Raw genomic sequence first — 21,925 nt, forward strand, 5'->3', positions numbered from 1 at the left:
TCTCTCTCTCCATGACTGTCTGTCTGTCTCTCTCTCTCTCTCTCTCTCTCCCTGACTGTCTGTCTCTCTCTCTCTCCCTGACTGTCTGTCTGTCTGTCTCTCTCTCCCTGAATGCCTGTCTCTCTCTCTCTCTGTCCCTGACTGTCATCTGTATGTCTCTCTCTCTCCCCCTGACTGACTGTCTCTCTCTCTCTCTCCCCCTGACTGTCTGACTCTCTCTCTCTCTCTCCCTGTCTGTCTCTCTCTCTCCCTGACTGTCTGTCTGTGTCTCTCTCTCCCTGATTGTCTGTCTGTCTGTCTGTCTCTTTCCCTGACTGCCTGTCTCTCTCTCTCTGTCCCTGACTGTCATCTGTCTGTCTCTCTCTCGCTCCTCCTGACTGTCTGTCTCTCTCTCCCTGACTGTCTGTATGTCTCTCTCTCTCTCCCTGACTGTCTGTCGGTCTATTTGTCTCTCTCTCTCCCTACTGCCTGTCTGTCTCTCTCTCTCTCTCTCTCTGTCCCTGGCTGTCATCTGTCTCTATCTCTCTCCCTGACTGTGTCTCTCTCTCTCTCTCTCTCTCTCTCACTGTCTCCCTCTCTCTCCCTCACTGTCTCTCTCTCTCTCTCTGACTGTCTCTCTGTCTCATGGTTGATGATGCTGCTGTAATAACTCAAGTGATAGCAGCTGGATCTGATTCTCTCTCCCTCACTCTCTGACTGTCTCGCTCTCTCTCTCTCTCTCTCTCTCTGACTATCTCTCTCTCTCTCTCTCTGACTATCTCTCTCTCTCTCTCTCTGACTATCTCGCTCTCTCTCTCTCTCTGACTGTTTCGCTCTCTCTGTCTTTCACACAGTGTCTCTATCTCTCTCTCTCACTGTCTCTCTATCTTTCTCACTATCTCTCTCTCTCTGACTGTCTCGCTCTCTCTCTGACTGTCTCTATCTTTCTCTCTCACTGTCTCTGTCTCGCGCTCTATCTCTCTCCCTCTCTCTGACTGTGTCTCTATCTTTCTCTCTCACTGTCTCTCTCTCTCTCTCTCTCTCTCTCTCTCTGACTGTCTCTGTCTGTCTCTCTCTCTTTCTCATGGCTGATGATGCAGCTGTAATAACCCGAGTGATAGCCACTGGATCTCATTCTCTCTCTCTCTCTCTCTCTGACTGTTTCTCTGTCTCTCTCTTTCTGCCACTGTCTCTCTCTCTCTCTCTCTGTCTCTCTCTCTCTCTCTCTCTCTCTGTCACTGTCTCTCTCTCTCTCTCTCCCTGACTCTGTCTCCTTCTCACCCTGACTGTGTGTGTCTCTCTCTCTCTCTCTCCCTGACTGACTGACTGTCTCTCTATCTCGCTCTACCTCACTGCCTGTCTCTCTCTCCCTGACTGTCTGTCTGTCTCTCTCTCTCCCTGACTGTCTGTCTCTCTCTCTCTCTGACTGTCTCTGTCTCTCTCTCTCTTTCTCGTAGTTGATGATGTAGCTGTAATAACCCGAGTTGATGATGTAGCTGTAATAACCCGAGTGATAGCCGCTGGATCTGACTCTCTCTCCCTCTATCTCCCTGTCGGCTGGTTGTCATAGATACGGCAGCAGAATTCATGGTGACAGCTCCGCCCGACCCTGTTGTTGCAGTTGTCGGGGGCGACGTGATCCTGGACTGCCAGTTGGTGCCGGCCAGAGCCCCAGAGAACATGGAAGTCCGCTGGATCTACATGGCCCTTAGCTACTCCTCACCTGTCATCATGTTCAAGGATGGGACAGAGGACCTGACATCCCAGGCGGCAGGCTACAGAGGCCGCACTGAGCTCTTCCTCAACGAAATCGCACATGGAAATCTCTCCCTCAAGCTCAAAGATGTCAGGGTCACCGACAAGGGCCAGTACAAGTGCTACGTAGCTTCCGGCATCAAGCAGGACGAGATCAAAGTAGCGCTGAATGTGTCAGGTCAGTGGCCATTTTGAAAACAGGGGCAGAGTCTCAGGATAAGGGGCTGATCATTTAGGACAGAGATGAGGAGAAGTTTCTTCACTCACTGGGTTGTGAATCTTTGGAATTCTCCACATAAGCACACCAGAAATAGGAGCAGGAGCAGGACCATTTGGCCCATCCACCCTGCTCTACCATTCAGTGTGATCGTGGCTGATCAAGGACTTCAACTGCACCTTCTCTCCAGCACCCCATATCCCCTCATTCCCTTGGGATCTAAAAAGCTGTTTATCTGAGTTGAATATACTGGATGACTGGAATTCTCTGCCCCAGAGGGCTGAGGATACTCAAAGATTCATAACCCTCCGAGTGAAGACGTTTCTCCTCGTCTCAGTCCACAATGGCTGACCTGTCCTCCTGAGACTGTGCCCCTCCTGTTCTAGATTCCCCAGCCAGGGGAAAACAGCCCCTCGGTCTCCACCCTGTCAAACCCCTTCCGAATCGTGCCCGTTTCAACGAGATCACCTCTTGTTCTTCTAAACTCCAGAGAACATAGGCCCAGCCTACTCAATCCTTCCTTAGGGGACAATCACCTCACCCCAGGAGTTAGCCTGGTGAACCTTTCCTGGGCGCCCCCTAGACCAAGTATTTCTGTCCTCGGAGAGCTGTGGATGCTCATTTGTTGAGTACATTTCAAGATGGGGGTGGATAGAACTTTGGATAATGAAGGAATTAAGGGACATGTAGACAGTGTGGCAAGTTAGAAGGTCAGCTATGATCTTAATGAATGAGACCTGTTCTAGCCCCTGTTTCTATTTTATCCCCCCTTCGCCAAGGGACCGTTGGAATGTTCTAGTTGTTTTCTGGCCTCTCCCCGGTGGTGTTTTTAAGTCTCTCCGTACTGATGAGCTGACCACATGGGGGAGGCGGTGGTGTAGTGGTATTGAATTGGAATCCAATAAAAATCTGGAATTAAAAGTCTAATGATGACCATGAAACCATTGTTGACTGTTGTAAAAACACCTCTGGTTCACTAATGCGCTGTTAGGGAAGGAAATCTGCTGTCTTTACCTGGTCTGGCCTACATGTGACTCCAGACCCGCAGAAATGTGGTTGACTCTTAAATGCCCTCTGAACAAGCGTAATTAGGGATGGGCAATAAATGCTGGCCTAGCCAGCGATGCCCACACCTCATGAACGAATATTTTTTTAAAAAAAAGCTCTAATTAGTTTCCTGGTGAATGGCCAAGTCAAACTATCCCTGTGATTTTGGGGAATCTGATTCGGAGAGCCCATGCATTCAATCCACTGGGATCACCATCTCTCCTTTCAGAAATCTTGGGCTAAAGTTTCTTTCTCGGGCAAGACATCAACAATCGAGTCGCGATAAATTGTCCTCAAAATTGTGCTCGGTTTCCATACGGGATGAACGCGATGAGTTCCTGCTCAAACTCACTCGCCTATCGCTGAATGTAGCATTGCTCATGAGCCTTGTACTGACTGGAAACATGGGCAACTGGGGGGGGGTGCTGTGAGAAAAGACTTTTTTACCCAGAGGGTGGTGACGGTCTGGAATGCGCAACCTGGGAGGGTGGTGGAGGTGGGTTATCTCACATCCTTTAAAAAGTACCTGGATGAGCACTTGCCACGTCATAACATTCAAGGCTATGGGCCAAGTGCTGGTAGATGGGATTAGGTAGGTAAGTCAGGTGTTTCTCACGTGTCGATGCAGACTCGATGGGCTGAAGGGCCTCTTCTGCACTGTGATTCTGTGTTTGTCACCAAAAATATGCATTTTGAACTCGAGTGTGGACTCCACTTCCTATGAGTAACCTGGTGTCAAAACAGGTGAAAATGACTTAACAGAGCAACTGAGAACCATTGGACACTATAACCAGCTTCAAAGTAAATCTAATGTCTTTTGAATACATAAAAGCTTTTAAAAGGTGTGGTGCCTAATATTATTCTTGTCTCAAAATGAAAGGGCTCATCTTTGGAGCCTCCTTGAAGGCCCCGAAACCAGAACCATTAGCGGAAATTTGCCCTGGCGATTAATTTGATCTGCGGGCCATTTCCCACTTGGATCGCCCTCCTTCCCCCTGCTCCATTGGGGTCTTTTCCCTCTACTCCCTTGAGTGCGATAGTCCCCTCAGGCTGGGTAGCTGGCATTCAATAAACGTACAGTTCAGCTGCAATGTAACCGAGCGACAGCGGAGGCATCGACAGGCTTTGCGGCCTACCCTCCCCCAGCTTCCTAATGTCCATGTCGTTGCAGGCACGGGCAGGCAGCCCTGGATCGAGATGGAGGGCTACGCGAGCAATGGCGTCAGGCTGGCCTGCAGGTCTGAAGGCTGGTTCCCAAACCCACCCGTCCAGTGGGTAGACGGGGACGGAGAGAACGTTACAGCCCAGCCAGATACCAAGTACCGTCTGGACACTGAAGGGCTGATGACAGTTGACAGCATTATTGAGGTCCCCAAGCACTCCAGGAACAAGTACACTTGCGTCATTAACAACCAGATCCTGAAGGAGACACAGGAGGCTCACATCCAGATTGCAGGTGAACAGAATGGCTTCTTAAAATACTCAACAATGTGGGGGAAAGCACTGGAATATAATTGCAGATATAAATGTAAAAACTGGAGCTGATACTGTGATGAACACAGGCCGCGCAAGGCTATACTGCGGGGGAGACGGTGGCATAATGCTAATGTCACTGGACTGGTAATTCAGAGGCCCAGGTTAATGCTCTGGCGTCATGGGTTCAAATCCCACTGCGGCAGCTGTAATAAACCTGGAATGTAAAGTTATTCTCAGTGATGGTGACCATGACGACTATCATTGATTGTTGTAAAAACCCGTCTGGTTCACTGATGCCCTTTAGGGAGGGAAATCTGCTGTCCTTATCTAGTCTGGCCTACATGTGATTCCAGACCCATAGCAATGTGAGAGGAAGGGTGTGATGGAGGTAGGGAGAGGGGGAGGGGGTGTGATGGAGGCAGGGAGAGGGGGAGGGGGTGTGATGGAGGCAGGGGGAGGGGGTGTGATGGAGGCAGGGGGAGGGGGTGTGATGGAGGCAGGGAGAGGGGGAGGGGGTGTGATGGAGGCAGGGAGAGGGGGAGGGGGTGTGATGGAGGCAGGGAGAGGGGGAGGGGGTGTGATGGAGGCAGGGAGAGGGGGAGGGGGTGTGATGGAGGCAGGGAGAGGGGGAGGGAGAGAGAGAGACTGCAGTAGAGGGTGTGATGGAGCTTGGAGGAGGAGATGAAGGAATTTGGGGGAGTAGGAGAGGATGTGATTTAACCAGGGAAGAGGTTGAGACAGTGAGCGTTGGTGATCTGGTTCTGGGACAGCGAGCGTTGGTGATCTGGTTCTGGGACAGCGAGCGTTGGTGATCTGGTTCTGGGACAGCGAGCGTTGGTGATCTGGCTCTGGGACAGCGAGCGTTGGTGATCTGGTTCTGGGACAGCGAGCGTTGGTGATCTGGCTCTGGGACAGTGAGCGTTGGTGATCTGGTTCTGGGACAGCGAGCGTTGGTGATCTGGTTCTGGGACAGCGAGCGTTGGTGATCTGGTTCTGGGACAGTCAGCGTTGGTGATCTGGCTCTGGGACAGTGAGCGTTGGTGATCTGGCTCTGGGCCAGTGAACGTTGGTGATCTGGTTCTGGGACATTAAGCGTTGGTGATCTGGTTCTAGGACAGGAAGCATTGGTGATCTGGTTCTGGGACAGCGAGCATTTGTGATCTGGTTCTGGGACAGTGAGCGTTGGTGATCTGGTTATGGGACAGTGAGCGTTGGTGATCTGGCTCTGGGACAGCGAGCGTTGGTGATCTGGTTCTGGGACAGTGAGCGTTGGTGACCTGGTTCTGGGACAGTGAGCGTTGGTGATCTGGTTCTGGGACAGTGAGCGTTGGTGACCTGGTTCTGGGACAGTGAGCGTTGGTGATCTGGTTCTGGGACAGTGAGCGTTGGTGATCTGGTTCTGGGACAGCGAGCGTTGGTGATCTGGTTCTGGGACAGCGAGCGTTGGTGATCTGGTTCTAGGACAGTGAGCGTTGGTGATCTGGTTCTGGGACAGCGAGCGTTGGTGATCTGGTTCTGGGACAGCGAGCGTTGGTGATCTGGTTCTGGGACAGCGAGCGTTGGTGATCTGGTTCTGGGACAGCGAGCGTTGGTGATCTGGTTCTGGGACAGCGAGCGTTGGTGATCTGGTTCTGGGACAGCGAGCGTTGGTGAACTGCTTCTGGGACAGCGAGCGTTGGTGATCTGCTTCTGGGACAGCGAGCGTTGGTGATCTGCTTCTGGGACAGCGAGCGTTGGTGATCTGCTTCTGGGACAGCGAGCGTTGGTGATCTGGTTCTGGGACAGTGAGCGTTGGTGATCTGGTTCTGGGACAGTGAGCGTTGGTGATCTGGTTCTGGGACAGTGAGCGTTGGTGATCTGGTTCTGGGACAGTGAGCGTTGGTGATCTGGTTCTGGGACAGTGAGCGTTGGTGATCTGGTTCTGGGACAGTGAGCGTTGGTGATCTGGTTCTGGGACAGTGAGCGTTGGTGATCTGGTTCTGGGACAGTGAGCGTTGGTGATCTGGTTCTGGGACAGTGAGCGTTGGTGAACTGCTTCTGGGACAGCGAGCGTTGGTGAACTGCTTCTGGGACAGCGAGAGTTGGTGATCTGCTTCTGGGACAGCGAGCGTTGGTGATCTGGTTCTGGGACAGCGAGCGTTGGTGATCTGCTTCTGGGACAGCGAGCGTTGGTGATCTGCTTTTGGGACAGCGAGCGTTGGTGACCTGCTTCTGGGACAGCGAGCGTTGGTGATCTGCTTCTGGGACAGCGAGCGTTGGTGATCTGCTTCTGGGACAGCGAGCGTTGGTGATTTGGTTCTGGGACAGCGAGCGTTGGTGATTTGGTTCTGGGACAGCGAGCGTTGGTGATTTGGTTCTGGGACAGCGAGCGTTGGTGATCTGGTTCTGGGTCAGTGAGCGTTGGTGATCTGGTTCTGGGACAGTGAGCGTTGGTGATCTGGTTCTGGGACAGCGAGCGTTGGTGATCTGGTTCTGGGACAGCGAGCGTTGCTGATCTGGTTCTGGGACAGCGAGCGTTGGTGATCTGGCTCAGCGAGCATTGGTGATCTGGCTCTGGGACAGCGAGCATTGGTGATCTGGCTCTGGGACAGCGAGCGTTGGTGATCTGGCTCTGGGACAGCGAGCGTTGGTGATCTGGCTCTGGGACAGCGAGCGTTGGTGATCTGGCTCTGGGACAGTGAGCCTTGGTGATCTGGTTCTTGGACCGTGAGCGTTGGTGATCTGGCTCTGGGACAGCGAGCGTTGGTGATCTGGTTCTGGGACAGCGAGCGTTGGTGCTCTGGCTCTGGGACAGTGAGCGTTGGTGATCTGGTTCTGGGACAGCGAGCATTGGTGATCTGGCTCTGGAACAGCGAGCGTTGGTGATCTGGCTCTGGGACAGTGAGCGTTGGTGATCTGGCTCTGGGACAGTGAGCGTTGGTGATCTGGCTCTGGGACAGCGAGCGTTGGTGATCTGGCTCTGGGACAGCGAGCGTTGGTGATCTGGCTCTGGGACAGCGAGCATTGGTGATCTGGCTCTGGGACAGTGAGCGTTGGTGATCTGGTTCTTGGACAGCGAGCGTTGGTGATCTGGCTCTGGGACAGTGAGCGTTGGTGCTCTGGCTCTGGGACAATGAGCGTTGGTGATCTGCTTCTGGGACAGTGAGCGTTGGTGATCTGGTTCTGGGACAGCGAGCGTTGGTGAACTGCTTCTGGGACAGCGAGCGTTGGTGATTTGGTTCTGGGACAGCGAGCGTTGGTGATTTGGTTCTGGGACAGTGAGCGTTGGTGATTTGGTTCTGGGTCAGTGAGCGTTGGTGCTCTGGTTCTGGGACAGTGAGCGTTGGTGATCTGGTTCTGGGACAGTGAGCGTTGGTGATCTGGTTCTGGGACAGTGAGCGTTGGTGATCTGGTTCTGGGACAGCGAGCGTTGCTGATCTGGTTCTGGGACAGCGAGCGTTGGTGATCTGGCTCAGCGAGCGTTGGTGATCTGGCTCTGGGACAGCGAGCGTTGGTGATCTGGCTCTGGGACAGCAAGCGTTGGTGATCTGGCTCTGGGACAGCGAGCGTTGGTGATCTGGCTCTGGGACAGCGAGCGTTGGTGATCTGGCTCTGGGACAGTGAGCGTTGGTGATCTGGTTCTTGGACAGCGAGCGTTGGTGATCTGGCTCTGGGACAGTGAGCGTTGGTGCTCTGGCTCTGGGACAATGAGCGTTGGTGATCTGGTTCAGGGACAGTGAGCGTTGGTGATCTGGTTCTGGGACAGCGAGCGTTGGTGACCTGGTTCTGGGACAGCGAGCGTTGGTGATCTGGCTCTGGGACAGCGAGCGTTGGTGATCTGGCTCTGGGACAGCGAGCGTTGGTGATCTGGCTCTGGGACAGTGAGCGTTGGTGATCTGGTTCTGGGACAGTGAGCGTTGGTGATCTGGGTCTGGGCCAGTGAACGTTGGTGATCTGGTTCTGGGACATTAAGCGTTGGTGATCTGGTTCTAGGACAGGAAGCATTGGTGAACTGGTTCTGGGACAGCGAGCATTTGTGATCTGGTTCTGGGACAGTGAGCGTTGGTGATCTGGTTATGGGACAGTGAGCGTTGGTGATCTGGCTCTGGGACAGCGAGCGTTGGTGATCTGGTTCTGGGACAGTGAGCGTTGGTGACCTGGTTCTGGGACAGTGAGCGTTGGTGATCTGGTTCTGGGACAGTGAGCGTTGGTGATCTGGTTCTGGGACAGTGAGCGTTGGTGATCTGGTTCTGGGACAGTGAGCGTTGGTGATCTGGTTCTGGGACAGCGAGCGTTGGTGATCTGGTTCTAGGACAGTGAGCGTTGGTGATCTGGTTCTGGGACAGCGAGCGCTGGTGATCTGGTTCTGGGACAGCGAGCGTTGGTGATCTGGTTCTGGGACAGCGAGCGTTGGTGATCTGGTTCTGGGACAGCGAGCGTTGGTGAACTGCTTCTGGGACAGCGAGCGTTGGTGATCTGCTTCTGGGACAGCGAGCGTTGGTGATCTGCTTCTGGGACAGCGAGCGTTGGTGATCTGCTTCTGGGACAGCGAGCGTTGGTGATCTGCTTCTGGGACAGCGAGCGTTGGTGATCTGCTTCTGGGACAGCGAGCGTTGGTGATCTGCTTCTGGGACAGCGAGCGTTGGTGATCTGGTTCTGGGACAGCGAGCGTTGGTGATCTGGTTCTGGGACAGCGAGCGTTGGTGATCTGGTTCTGGGACAGCGAGCGTTGGTGATCTGGTTCTGGGACAGCGAGCGTTGGTGATCTGGTTCTGGGACAGTGAGCGTTGGTGATCTGGTTCTGGGACAGTGAGCGTTGGTGATCTGGTTCTGGGACAGTGAGCGTTGGTGATCTGGTTCTGGGACAGTGAGCGTTGGTGATCTGGTTCTGGGACAGTGAGCGTTGGTGATCTGGTTCTGGGACAGTGAGCGTTGGTGATCTGGTTCTGGGACAGTGAGCGTTGGTGATTTGTTTCTGGGACAGTGAGCGTTGGTGATCTGGTTCTGGGACAGCGAGCGTTGGTGATCTGGTTCTGGGACAGCGAGCGTTGGTGATCTGGCTCTGGGACAGCGAGCGTTGGTGATCTGGCTCTGGGACAGCGAGCGTTGGTGATCTCGCTCTGGGACAGCGAGCGTTGGTGATCTGGTTCTTGGACAGCGAGCGTTGGTGATCTGGTTCTGGGACAGCGAGCGTTGGTGATCTGGTTCTGGGACAGTCAGCGTTGGTGATCTGGTTCTGGAACAGTGAGCGTTGGTGATCTGGCTCTGGGACAGTGAGCGTTGGTGATCTGGCTCTGGGCCAGTGAACGTTGGTGATCTGGTTCTGGGACATTAAGCGTTGGTGATCTGGTTCTGGGACAGTGAGCGTTGGTGATCTGGTTCTGGGACAGCGAGCGTTGGTGATCTGGTTCTAGGACAGCGAGCGTTGGTGATCTGGTTCTGGGACAGCGAGCGCTGGTGATCTGGTTCTGGGACAGCGAGCGTTGGTGATCTGGTTCTGGGACAGCGAGCGTTGGTGATCTGGTTCTGGGACAGCGAGCGTTGGTGATCTGCTTCTGGGACAGCGAGCGTTGGTGATCTGCTTCTGGGACAGCGAGCGTTGGTGATCTGCTTCTGGGACAGCGAGCGTTGGTGATCTGCTTCTGGGACAGCGAGCGTTGGTGATCTGCTTCTGGGACAGCGAGCGTTGGTGATCTGCTTCTGGGACAGCGAGCGTTGGTGATCTGCTTCTGGGACAGCGAGCGTTGGTGATCTGCTTCTGGGACAGCGAGCGTTGGTGATCTGGTTCTGGGACAGCGAGCGTTGGTGATCTGGTTCTGGGACAGTGAGCGTTGGTGATCTGGTTCTGGGACAGTGAGCGTTGGTGATCTGGTTCTGGGACAGTGAGCGTTGGTGATCTGGTTCTGGGACAGTGAGCGTTGGTGATCTGGTTCTGGGACAGTGAGCGTTGGTGATCTGGTTCTGGGACAGTGAGCGTTGGTGATCTGGTTCTGGGACAGTGAGCGTTGGTGATCTGGTTCTGGGACAGTGAGCGTTGGTGATCTGGTTCTGGGACAGTGAGCGTTGGTGAACTGCTTCTGGGACAGCGAGCGTTGGTGAACTGCTTCTGGGACAGCGAGAGTTGGTGATCTGCTTCTGGGACAGCGAGCGTTGGTGATCTGGTTCTGGGACAGCGAGCGTTGGTGATCTGCTTTTGGGACAGCGAGCGTTGGTGATCTGCTTCTGGGACAGCGAGCGTTGGTGATATGCTTCTGGGACAGCGAGCGTTGGTGATATGCTTCTGGGACAGCGAGCGTTGGTGATCTTCTGGGACAGCGAGCGTTGGTGAACTGCTTCTGGGACAGCGAGCGTTGGTGATTTGGTTCTGGGACAGCGAGCGTTGGTGATTTGGTTCTGGGACAGCGAGCGTTGGTGATTTGGTTCTGGGTCAGTGAGCGTTGGTGATTTGGTTCTGGGTCAGTGAGCGTTGGTGATCTGGTTCTGGGACAGTGAGCGTTGGTGATCTGGTTCTGGGACAGTGAGCGTTGGTGATCTGGTTCTGGGACAGCGAGCGTTGCTGATCTGGTTCTGGGACAGCGAGCGTTGCTGATCTGGCTCAGCGAGCATTGGTGATCTGGCTCTGGGACAGCGAGCGTTGGTGATCTGGCTCTGGGACAGCGAGCGTTGGTGATCTGGCTCTGGGACAGCGAGCGTTGGTGATCTGGCTCTGGGACAGCGAGCGTTGGTGATCTGGCTCTGGGACAGCGAGCGTTGGTGATCTGGCTCTGGGACAGCGAGCGTTGGTGATCTGGCTCTGGGACAGTGAGCCTTGGTGATCTGGTTCTTGGACCGTGAGCATTGGTGATCTGGCTCTGGGACAGCGAGCGTTGGTGATCTGGTTCTGGGACAGCGAGCGTTGGTGCTCTGGCTCTGGGACAGTGAGCGTTGGTGATCTGGTTCTGGGACAGCGAGCATTGGTGATCTGGCTCTGGAACAGCGAGCGTTGGTGATCTGGCTCTGGGACAGTGAGCGTTGGTGATCTGGCTCTGGGACAGTGAGCGTTGGTGATCTGGCTCTGGGACAGCGAGCGTTGGTGATCTGGCTCTGGGACAGCGAGCGTTGGTGATCTGGCTCTGGGACAGCGAGCATTGGTGATCTGGCTCTGGGACAGTGAGCGTTGGTGATCTGGTTCTTGGACAGCGAGCGTTGGTGATCTGGCTCTGGGACAGTGAGCGTTGGTGCTCTGGCTCTGGGACAATGAGCGTTGGTGATCTGGTTCTGGGACAGTGAGCGTTGGTGATCTGGTTCTGGGACAGCGAGCGTTGGTGAACTGCTTCTGGGACAGCGAGCGTTGGTGATTTGGTTCTGGGACAGCGAGCGTTGGTGATTTGGCTCTGGGACAGTGAGCGTTGGTGATTTGGTTCTGGGTCAGTGAGCGTTGGTGATTTGGTTCTGGGTCAGTGAGCGTTGGTGCTCTGGTTCTGGGACAGTGAGCGTTGGTGATCTGGTTCTGGGACAGTGAGCGTTGGTGATCTGGTTCTGGGACAGTGAGCGTTGGTGATCTGGTTCTGGGACAGTGAGCGTTGGTGATCTGGTTCTGGGACAGTGAGCGTTGGTGATCTGGTTCTGGGACAGCGAGCGTTGGTGAACTGCTTCTGGGACAGCGAGCGTTGGTGATTTGGTTCTGGGACAGCGAGCGTTGGTGATTTGGCTCTGGGACAGTGAGCGTTGGTGATTTGGTTCTGGGTCAGTGAGCGTTGGTGATTTGGTTCTGGGTCAGTGAGCGTTGGTGCTCTGGTTCTGGGACAGTGAGCGTTGGTGATCTGGTTCTGGGACAGTGAGCGTTGGTGATCTGGTTCTGGGACAGTGAGCGTTGGTGATCTGGTTCTGGGACAGTGAGCGTTGGTGATCTGGTTCTGGGACAGCGAGGGTTGCTGATCTGGTTCTGGGACAGCGAGCGTTGGTGATCTGGCTCAGCGAGCGTTGGTGATCTGGCTCTGGGACAGTGAGCGTTGGTGATCTGGCTCTGGGACAGCAAGCGTTGGTGATCTGGCTCTGGGACAGCGAGCGTTGGTGATCTGGCTCTGGGACAGCGAGCGTTGGTGATCTGGCTCTGGGGACAGTGAGCGTTGGTGATCTGGTTCTTGGACAGCGAGCGTTGGTGATCTGGCTCTGGGACAGTGAGCGTTGGTGCTCTGGCTCTGGGACAATGAGCGTTGGTGATCTGGTTCTGGGACAGTGAGCGTTGGTGATCTGGTTCTGGGACAGTGAGCGTTGGTGACCTGGTTCTGGGACAGTGAGCGTTGGTGATCTGGTTCTGGGACAGTGAGCGTTGGTGATCTGGTTCTGGGACAGTGAGCGTTGGTGATCTGGTTCTGGGACAGTGAGCGTTGGTGATCTGGTTCTGGGACAGCGAGCGTTGGTGATCTGGTTCTAGGACAGTGAGCGTTGCTGATCTGGTTCTGGGACAGCGAGCGCTGGTGATCTGGTTCTGGGACAGCGAGCGTTGGTGATCTGGTTCTGGGACAGCGAGCGTTGGTGATCTGGTTCTGGGACAGCGAGCGTTGGTGAACTGCTTCTGGGACAGCGAGCGTTGGTGATCTGCTTCTGGGACAGCGAGCGTTGGTGATCTGCTTCTGGGACAGCGAGCGTTGGTGATCTGCTTCTGGGACAGCGAGCGTTGGTGATCTGCTTCTGGGACAGCGAGCGTTGGTGATCTGCTTCTGGGACAGCGAGCGTTGGTGATCTGCTTCTGGGACAGCGAGCGTTGGTGATCTGCTTCTGGGACAGCGAGCGTTGGTGATCTGGTTCTGGGACAGCGAGCGTTGGTGATCTGGTTCTGGGACAGCGAGCGTTGGTGATCTGGTTCTGGGACAGTGAGCGTTGGTGATCTGGTTCTGGGACAGTGAGCGTTGGTGATCTGGTTCTGGGACAGCGAGCGTTGGTGATCTGGTTCTGGGACAGTGAGCGTTGGTGATCTGGTTCTGGGACAGTGAGCGTTGGTGATCTGGTTCTGGGACAGTGAGCGTTGGTGATCTGGTTCTGGGACAGTGAGCGTTGGTGATCTGGTTCTGGGACAGTGAGCGTTGGTGATCTGGTTCTGGGACAGTGAGCGTTGGTGATCTGGTTCTGGGACAGTGAGCGTTGGTGATTTGTTTCTGGGACAGTGAGCGTTGGTGATCTGGTTCTGGGACAGCGAGCGTTGGTGATCTGGTTCTGGGACAGCGAGCGTTGGTGATCTGGCTCTGGGACAGCGAGCGTTGGTGATCTGGCTCTGGGACAGCGAGCGTTGGTGATCTCGCTCTGGGACAGTGAGCGTTGGTGATCTGGTTCTTGGACAGCGAGCGTTGGTGATCTGGTTCTAGGACAGCGAGCGTTGGTGCTCTGGCTCTGGGACAGTGAGCGTTGGTGCTCTGGCTCTGGGACAGTGAGCGTTGGTGATCTGGTTCTGGGACAGTGAGCGTTGGTGATCTGGTTCTGGGACAGCGAGCGTTGGTGCTCTGGCTCTGGGACAGCGAGCGTTGGTGATCTGGTTCTGGGACAGTGAGCGTTGGTGATCTGGTTCTGGGACAGCGAGCGTTGGTGATCTGGCTCTGGGACAGCGAGCGTTGGTGATCTGGCTCTGGGACAGCGAGCGTTGGTGATCTGGCTCTGGGACAGTGAGCGTTGGTGATCTGGCTCTGGGACAGCGAGCGTTGGTGATCTGGCTCTGGGACAGCGAGCGTTGGTGATCTGGCTCTGGGACAGCGAGCGTTGGTGATCTGGCTCTGGGACAGCGAGCGTTGGTGATCTGGTTCTGGGACAGCGAGCGTTGGTGCTCTGGCTCTGGGACAGCGAGCGTTGGTGCTCTGGCTCTGGGACAGTGAGCGTTGGTGCTCTGGCTCTGGGACAGTGAGCGTTGGTGCTCTGGCTCTGGGACAGTGAGCGTTGGTGATCTGCTTCTGTGACAGTGAGCGTTGGTGATCTGCTTCTGGGACAGTGAGCGTTGGTGATCTGCTTCTGGGACAGCGAGCGTTGGTGATCTGCTTCTGGGACAGCGAGCGTTGGTGAACTGCTTCTGGGACAGCGAGCGTTGGTGAACTGCTTCTGGGACAGCGAGCGTTGGTGAACTGCTTCTGGGACAGCGAGCGTTGGTGAACTGCTTCTGGGACAGCGAGCGTTGGTGATCTGGCTCTGGGACCGCGAGCGTTGGTGATCTGGCTCTGGGACCGCGAGCGTTGGTGATCTGGTTCTGGGACAGTGAGCGTTGGTGATCTGGTTCTGGGGCAGTGAACGTTGGTGATCTGATTCTGGGACAGCGAGCGTTGGTGATCTGGTTCTGGGACAGCGAGCATTGGTGAGTTGGTTATGACTCTTTCTCTCTATCCGTACAGATGCCTTCTTCCCCAGTACTTCAGGGTGGTTGGTGGCATTCTGGATCCTGTTTATTCTGATGGCTACAGCAGTCTGTGTCGTAGTTTGGCACAATCGAAAATTACAGCAAAAGACCCGAGGTGAGAGTGTCAGCCGGCATCAGTTTCAAACATTAATAACTACATCAAGAATTAACAGTAAACACAACTTAATGATTCCTTAACACAAAATGAAAACAGAAAATGCTGGAAATACTCAGCAGCAGTAGAGAGTTACATATGAGTTTATTTTTGTGATGTTTGTAATTAACCCTGTGAAGCGGAACCTGTTGGCTACAATCTGACAGTGAGTCTGTACTTTCAGCTTCACGGTGCCTGTTACACCAATTAATTCATTTCATTTTTTTCTAGCCTTGATGAAATCTGCAGGTTTACTTGGTAAGTGATGCACCATCTACCCCCACCCCCCCGTCCTCATCCCCCCCCCTACTCTCCGCGCCCCCCCCACTCTCTGCGCCCCCCCTACTCTCCGCGCCCCCCCTACACTCCGCGCCCCCCCCTACACTCCGAGCCCCCCTACGCTCCGCGCCCCCCCCTACACTCCCCGTCCCCTCCTACTCTCCGCGCCCCCTCCTCCTCTCCGCGCCTCCTCCTACTCTCCGCGCCCCCCCTACACTCCGCGCCCCCCCTACACTCCGCGCCCCCCCTACACTCCGCGCCCCCCTACACTCCGCGCCCCCCCTACACTCCGCGCCCCCCCTACTTTCCGCGCCCCCTCCTACTTTCCGCGCCCCCTCCTACTCTCCGCGCCCCCTCCTACTCTCCGCGCCCCCTCCTACTCTCCGCGCCCCCTCCTACTCTCCGCGCCCCCTCCTACTCTCCGCGCCCCCTCCTACTCTCCGCGCCCCCTCCTACTCTCCGCGCCCCCTCCTACTCTCCGCGCCCCCTCCTACTCTCCGCGCCCCCTCCTACTCTCCGCGCCCCCTCCTACTCTCCGCGCCCCCTCCTACTCTCCGCGCCCCCTCCTACTCTCCGCGCCCCCTCCTACTCTCCGCGCCCCCTCCTACTCTCCGCGCCCCCTCCTACTCTCCGCGCCCCCTCCTACTCTCCGCGCCCCCTCCTACTCTCCGCGCCCCCTCCTACTCTCCGCGCCCCCTCCTACTCTCCGCGCCCCCTCCTACTCTCCGCGCCCCCTCCTACTCTCCGCGCCCCCTCCTACTCTCCGCGCCCCCTCCCTCCCCTCCTCACCCCGCCTCTCCCCTCCTCACCCCCCGGCCCCTCCTCAACCCCCCTGTCCCCTCCTCGCCCCTGTCCCCTCCTCGCCCCTGTCCCCTCCTCGCCCCTGTCCCCTCCTCGCCCCTGTCCCCTCCTCGCCCCTGTCCCCTCCACGCCCCAGTCCCCTCCTCGCCCCTGTCCCCTCCTCGCCCCGTCCCCTCCTCGCCCCTGTCCCCTCCTCGCCCCTGTCCCCTCCTCGCCCCTGTCCACTCCTCGCCCCGTCCCCTCCTCGCCCGTCCCCTCCTCGCCCGTCCCCTCCACGCCCCTGTCCCCTCCACGCCCCTGTCCCCTCCACGCCCCTGTCCCCTCCTCGATCCCGTCCCCTCCTCGACCCCTGCCCTCCTCATCCCCTCCTCCTCACCCCCCTCACTCCCCCTCCTCTCGCCCCCTCCTCTCGCCCCCTCCTCTGCCCCCCCTCTCTCTACCCCCCTCTCTCGCCCCCTCTCTTCCCCCCTCTCTTCCCCCCCCCCCGCCCTCACCCCATCCCTCCCCCCCTCGCCCACTCTCACCCCCTCCCGCCTCTCCAGCCCCTCCTTGCCCCCCCTCCCGGCCCCCTCCTCTGTCTCCTGTCTCTCTCGGCCCTCCTCCCTCTCTCTCTCTCGCCCCTCCTCCCTCTCTCTCTCTCTTGCCCCTCCTCCCTCTCTCTCTCTCTCTTGCCCCTCCTCCCTCTCTCTCTCTCTCTTGCCCCTCCTCCCTCTCTCTCTCTCGCCCCTCCTCCCTCTCTCTCTCTCTCTCGCCCCTCCTCTCTCTCTCTCTCGCCCCTCCTCCCTCTCTCTCTCTCTCGACCCTCCTCCCTCTCTCTCTCGACCCTCCTCCCTCTCTCACTCTCTCGCCCCTCCTCCCTCTCTCTCTCTCTCTCTCGCCCCTCCTCCCTCTCTCTCTCTCTCGCCCGTCCTCCCTCTCTCTCTCTCTCTCTCGCCCCTCCTCCCTCTCTCTCTCGCTCCTCCTCCCTCTCTCACCCCTCCTCCCTCTCTCTCTCGCCCCTCCTCCCCATCCCCCTCTCTCTCGCTCCTCCTCCCCATCCCCCCCTCTCTTGCCCCTCCTCCATCTCTCTCTTGCCCCTCCTCCCTCTCTCTCTCGCCCCTCCTCCCCATCCCCCTCTCTCTCGCCCCTCCTCCCCATCCCCCTCTCTCTCACCCCTCCTCCCCATCCCCCCCTCTCTTGCCCCTCCTCCCCCTCTCTCTCGCCCCTCCTCCCCCTCTCTCTCGCCCCTCCTCCCCCTCTCTCTCGCCCCTCCTCCCCCTCTCTCTCGCCCCTCCTCCCCCTCTCTCTCGCCCCTCCTCCCCCTCTCTCTCGCCCCTCCTCCCCCTCTCTCTCGCCCCTCCTTCCCCCTCGCTCCCACCCCTCCTTCCCCCCCCTCGCTCCCGCCCCTCCTTCCCCCCGCTCGCTCTCTCCGCCCTCCTTCCCCCCTCTCTCTCTCTCTCGCCCCTCCTTCCCCCCGCTCGCTCTCTCCGCCCTCCTTCCCCCTTCTCTCTCTCTCTCCGCCCTCCTTCCCCCTTCTCTCTCTCTCTCCGCCCTCCATCCCGTCTCTCTCTCTCTCCGCCCTCCTTCCCCCTTCTCTCTCTCCCTCCGCCCTCCTTCCCCCTTCTCTCTCTCCCTCCGCCCTCCTTCCCCCTTCTCTCTCTCCCTCCGCCCTCCATCCCGTCTCTGTCTCTCTCCGCCCTCCATCCCGTCTCTCTCTCTCGCCGCCCTCCTTGCCGTCTCGCCCTGTCTCTCTCGCCCCCCCCTTCCCCTCTCGCCCCCCCTTCCCCTCTCGCCCCCCCTCCCCTCTCGCCCCCCCTCCCCTCTCGCCCCCCCCTCCCCTCTCGCCCCCCCTCCCCTCTCGCCCCCCCTCCCCTCTCGCCCCCCCTCCCCTCTCGCCCCCCCTCCCCTCTCGCCCCCCTCCCCTCTCGCCCCCCCTCCCCTCTCGCCCCCCCTCCCCTCTCGCCCCCCCCCTCCCCTCTCGCCCCCCCTCCCCTCTCGCCCCCCCTCCCCTCTCGCCCCCCCCCTCCCCTCTCGCCCCCCCCCTCCCCTCTCGCCCCCCCCCTCCCCTCTCGCCCCCCCCCCTCCCCTCTCGCCCCCCCCCTCCCCTCTCGCCCCCCCCTCCCCTCTCGCCCCCCTCCCCTCTCGCCCCTCTTCCCCTCTCTCTCGCCCCTCCTCCCCCTATCTCTCGCCCCTCCTCCCCCTCGCCCCTCCTCCCCCTCCCTCTCACCCCTCCCTCTCGCCCCTCCTCCCCCTCTCTCTCGCCCCTCCTTCCCCCCGCTCGCTCTCTCCGCCCTCCTTCCCCCCGCTCGCTCTCTCCGCCCTCCTTCCCGCTTCTCTATCTCCCTCCGCCCTCCTTCCCCCTTCTCTCTCTCCCTCCGCCCTCCATCCCGTCTCTCTCTCTCTCCGCCCTCCTTCCCCCCTCTCTCTCTCTCTCCGCCCTCCTTCCCCCCTCTCTCTCTCTCTCCGCCCTCCTTCCCCCTTCTCTCTCTCTCTCCGCCCTCCTTCCCGTCTCTCTCTCTCTCTCGCCGCCCTCCTTGCCGTCTCGCCCTGTCTCTCTCGCCCCCCCCTTCCCCTCTCGGCCCCCTTCCCCTCTCGGCCCCCTCCCCTCTCGCCCCCCTCCCCTCTCGCCCCCCCTCCCCTCTCGCCCCCCCTCCCCTCTCGCCCCCCTCCCCTCTCGCCCCCCTCCCCTCTCGCCCCCCTCCCCTCTCGCCCCCCTCCCCTCTCGCCCCCCTCCCCTCTCGCCCCCCCCTTCCCCTCTTGCCCTTCTTCCCCTCTCGCCCCCTCTCTCTCTCTCTCTCCTAGTCCCACTGTCCCTGCTCTTTCCCTACAAGTCTACAGATTTTTTCCTTTCCAATTATTTATCCAATTCCCTTTTGAAAGTTAATATTGGATCTGCTCCCACTGCCCTTTCAGGCAAGCATTGCAGATCACAACAGCTTGCTGTGTGATGAAAGACCTCTCCTCCCTTTGCCGGATTTGTTGCAGATTTATTATGTCTCTGTGCCCCCGGTGACGGAGACTTCACCAGTTTCTGTGGATCTGCTCTTATTCAAACTGCGGCAGTGGGGGAGGGTTCATGTGATTGGGATGAAGCCCAGTGGCCTGGGTATGGGATAGGAGACAGTGTGATGGGTGAAGGGCCACTGCTGATCTTAATGCTTTTTTTTGGACTTGTTACAGAAAATGAAAGACTGCGAATTGACATTGGTGAGTAGCTCTTAGTAACGGGGAGTTAGTTATTATGGGGAAATAGGAACCCAGAGATGTGGAAATGTAGTCATCATATTGGAGAGAAGAATGTTTGTGAAACTGGAGGCTGCAGATATAATGAGTAACAAGTTGATTACCTGGGCATGAAAATCTTCATAGTTTGTAGATTAAGAAAGGCTTGTATTTCTGTATCACCATTCACATTCTGAGGATGTGCCAAACCATCTTACAGCTAGTGATGTCCATAAGATGGGAAATAGGAGCAGGAGGAGACCATTTGGTTCCTTGAACCTGCCCAGCGTTCAATACGATCGTGGCTGATCTTCTGCCTCAACTCCAGTTTTCCTGAATAATCCCCGAGTTCCCTTGGTAACCAAAATTCTACTGACCTCTGTCTTGTGCGCACTTTGCTTGGATGAGTTCAGCTCCAACAACACTCAAGAAGCTCGACACCATCCAGGACAAGGCAGCCCGCTTGATCGGCACCCCACCCACCACCTTAAGATCCACTCCATTCACAAGATGCTCTGCAGCAACTCACCAAGTCTCCTGAGACAGCACCTTCCAAACCTGTGACCACCACCATCTAGAAGGCAAGGGCACCAGACACATGGGAACACCACCACCTGGAAGTTTCCCTCCAAGGCACTCATCATCCTGGCTTGGAAATGTCACAGAAAAACAGAATCACAGAATCCTTACAGTGCAGAAGGAGGCTATTTGGCCCATCAAGTCTGCACTAGCTCTCCAAAAGAGCATTCTACTGCCGTTCTGTCACTGTCGCTGGATCAAAATCCTGGAACTTCCTCCCTAACAGCACTGTGAGTGTACCTACACCACATGGACTGTAGCGGTTCAAGAAGGCAGCTCACCATCGCCTTCTCAAGGGCAGTTAGGGATGGGCAATAAATGCTGGCCCAGCCAGCGACACCCACATCCTATGAACAAAGTTAAGAAAAGCTCATTGAGGGGGCACTCAAGTCTCTGGGGTAGATAATTCTGAAGATTCTCCACACTTTTGAGTGAAGAAATGTCTCCTCATCACAATCCTGAATGGGAGACATGATTGTTGGAAAGGCTGGGAAGCTGGGATTGAAAATCTACAGTGGCAGGAGGCTGCATCTACAGTCTGCAAATTCACATGGTCCATTCCTTTCTATGACAAAGGGAGGCTGAGCTTTACATAATTCTGTGTCAGCTGTGACTCAGTATGTAGCAGACACGCCCCTGAATCACAAGGTTCTGGCTTCTAGTCCCAGTCCAGGCCATAGGCACAAAAATCCCGTCGGACACTCCACTGCAGCACTGTAGGAGGGCTGCACTGTTGGAAGTGCTGCCTTCCAATCGGATCAGACAGTAAATTGTGGTCCCATCTGCCCGTGGATGTAAAGTATCTCGTGGCAATATTTCGAAGAAAAGCGGAGGAGTTATATCAAGTGTCCTGGCCAATATTTATATCCTCAATCAACATCACAAACCAGAGATTATCTGATCATTATCAGATTGCTGTTTGTGGGATCTTGCTGTGTAAAATTGGCTGCTGCATTTCCTAGATTACAGTGATGATTATGTTTCAAAAGTACTTCATTGGCTGGAGATCACTTTGAGATGGGTGGCCGTGAAAAGCGTGATTATAAATACAATTGCTTCATTTTGTGTTTCACAATCTCAGAATATCCAGATTATATGGTTCTTATCACGTTGCTATTTGTGGGAGCTTGCTGTGCACAATTTGGCTGCTAATGTTTCCCACATTATGACAGTGACTGGAGCTCTATTTCTATTAGAGACTCGGAAGCATTTGGACACTGTGTAAGGCGCTGTATCAAAGCAACATTCTTCCTCAGTATTTATCACAATTTCTTACATAATTTTTTTTTTCACTTTCAGAGGCTGAGAAAGAAAAGGCAAACCGAAGTAAGTGACCTGGTAATGGGGTCTTTATTTTGTGCTCCTGACAGTGTGCCTGGGAGTCCACTCAATTAGCAGCACATCAAGGCTTGGGGCCTACTGAGGGACATCAAGCAAACAGAGAAATCAAAAGGACATCTTGTTCATCATCCAACTGACAAGTTTTCACTTTTTTTTCCCCCCAGGGTATCAAGCACTACAAGAGGAGATAAGTAAGAAAATTAAACCATTTGGAAAGAGAATGACAGAAAGAGAGAGAGAGAGAGAAACCCCATGTGTAAGAAAGTGACAGGGAGAGAGGGAAAATCCCATGGGTAAGAGAGGGAGAGGGAGGGAAACTCCATGGGTGAGAGAGTGACATAGCGAGAGAGACAGAGAGGGAAAAGCACATGGGTAAGAGAGAGACAGAGAGAGGGGTTGGGGGTGGGTGGGGGAGGAAAACCCCATGGGTAAGAGAGTGACAGAGAGGGGGAAAATCCTATGGGGATGAGTGATGCAGGTCGGGATTGGCCACTCGATTTGTGCAACAAAACAGTAACTTCCAATTCCTGAGCTCCATCCTCTGTCCGACCACATTGCACTGATTGTGGAGCTAACCTAGTTAATCTGCGGGGCTCCCAAAAAGCAGTGCTGACTATGGGAGTTTGGGGTCTCTGTCACTCTGGGAGTGAGAGTGTATGACAAGAATCTTCCTGGCTGTTGTATCACACTTCCTGTTTGTTTCCTGTTTCAGATAAAACGAAGGAAGCTGGGAAAGCAGGTGAGTTATCGGAACGTACTG

At 56.4% G+C, this 21,925-nt stretch overlaps 1 protein-coding gene across 1 annotated transcript in view; it reads left to right on the forward strand.

Moving 5' to 3' along the window:
- Window positions 1–21,925, forward strand: part of LOC121291305 — a 96,891-nt gene that overhangs the window by 58,932 nt on the left and 16,034 nt on the right. Inside the window, exons 16-23 of the mRNA XM_041212378.1 lie at window positions 1,550–1,912; window positions 4,170–4,454; window positions 14,806–14,925; window positions 15,196–15,222; window positions 19,204–19,230; window positions 21,124–21,150; window positions 21,330–21,356; window positions 21,878–21,904. Coding sequence (XP_041068312.1) covers window positions 1,550–1,912; window positions 4,170–4,454; window positions 14,806–14,925; window positions 15,196–15,222; window positions 19,204–19,230; window positions 21,124–21,150; window positions 21,330–21,356; window positions 21,878–21,904 — 903 coding nt within the window. The remainder of the gene's footprint in view (window positions 1–1,549; window positions 1,913–4,169; window positions 4,455–14,805; window positions 14,926–15,195; window positions 15,223–19,203; window positions 19,231–21,123; window positions 21,151–21,329; window positions 21,357–21,877; window positions 21,905–21,925) is intronic.

This window comes from Carcharodon carcharias, chromosome 19 (assembly GCF_017639515.1).
Source record: "Carcharodon carcharias isolate sCarCar2 chromosome 19, sCarCar2.pri, whole genome shotgun sequence".
Taxonomy (NCBI): domain Eukaryota; kingdom Metazoa; phylum Chordata; class Chondrichthyes; order Lamniformes; family Lamnidae; genus Carcharodon; species Carcharodon carcharias.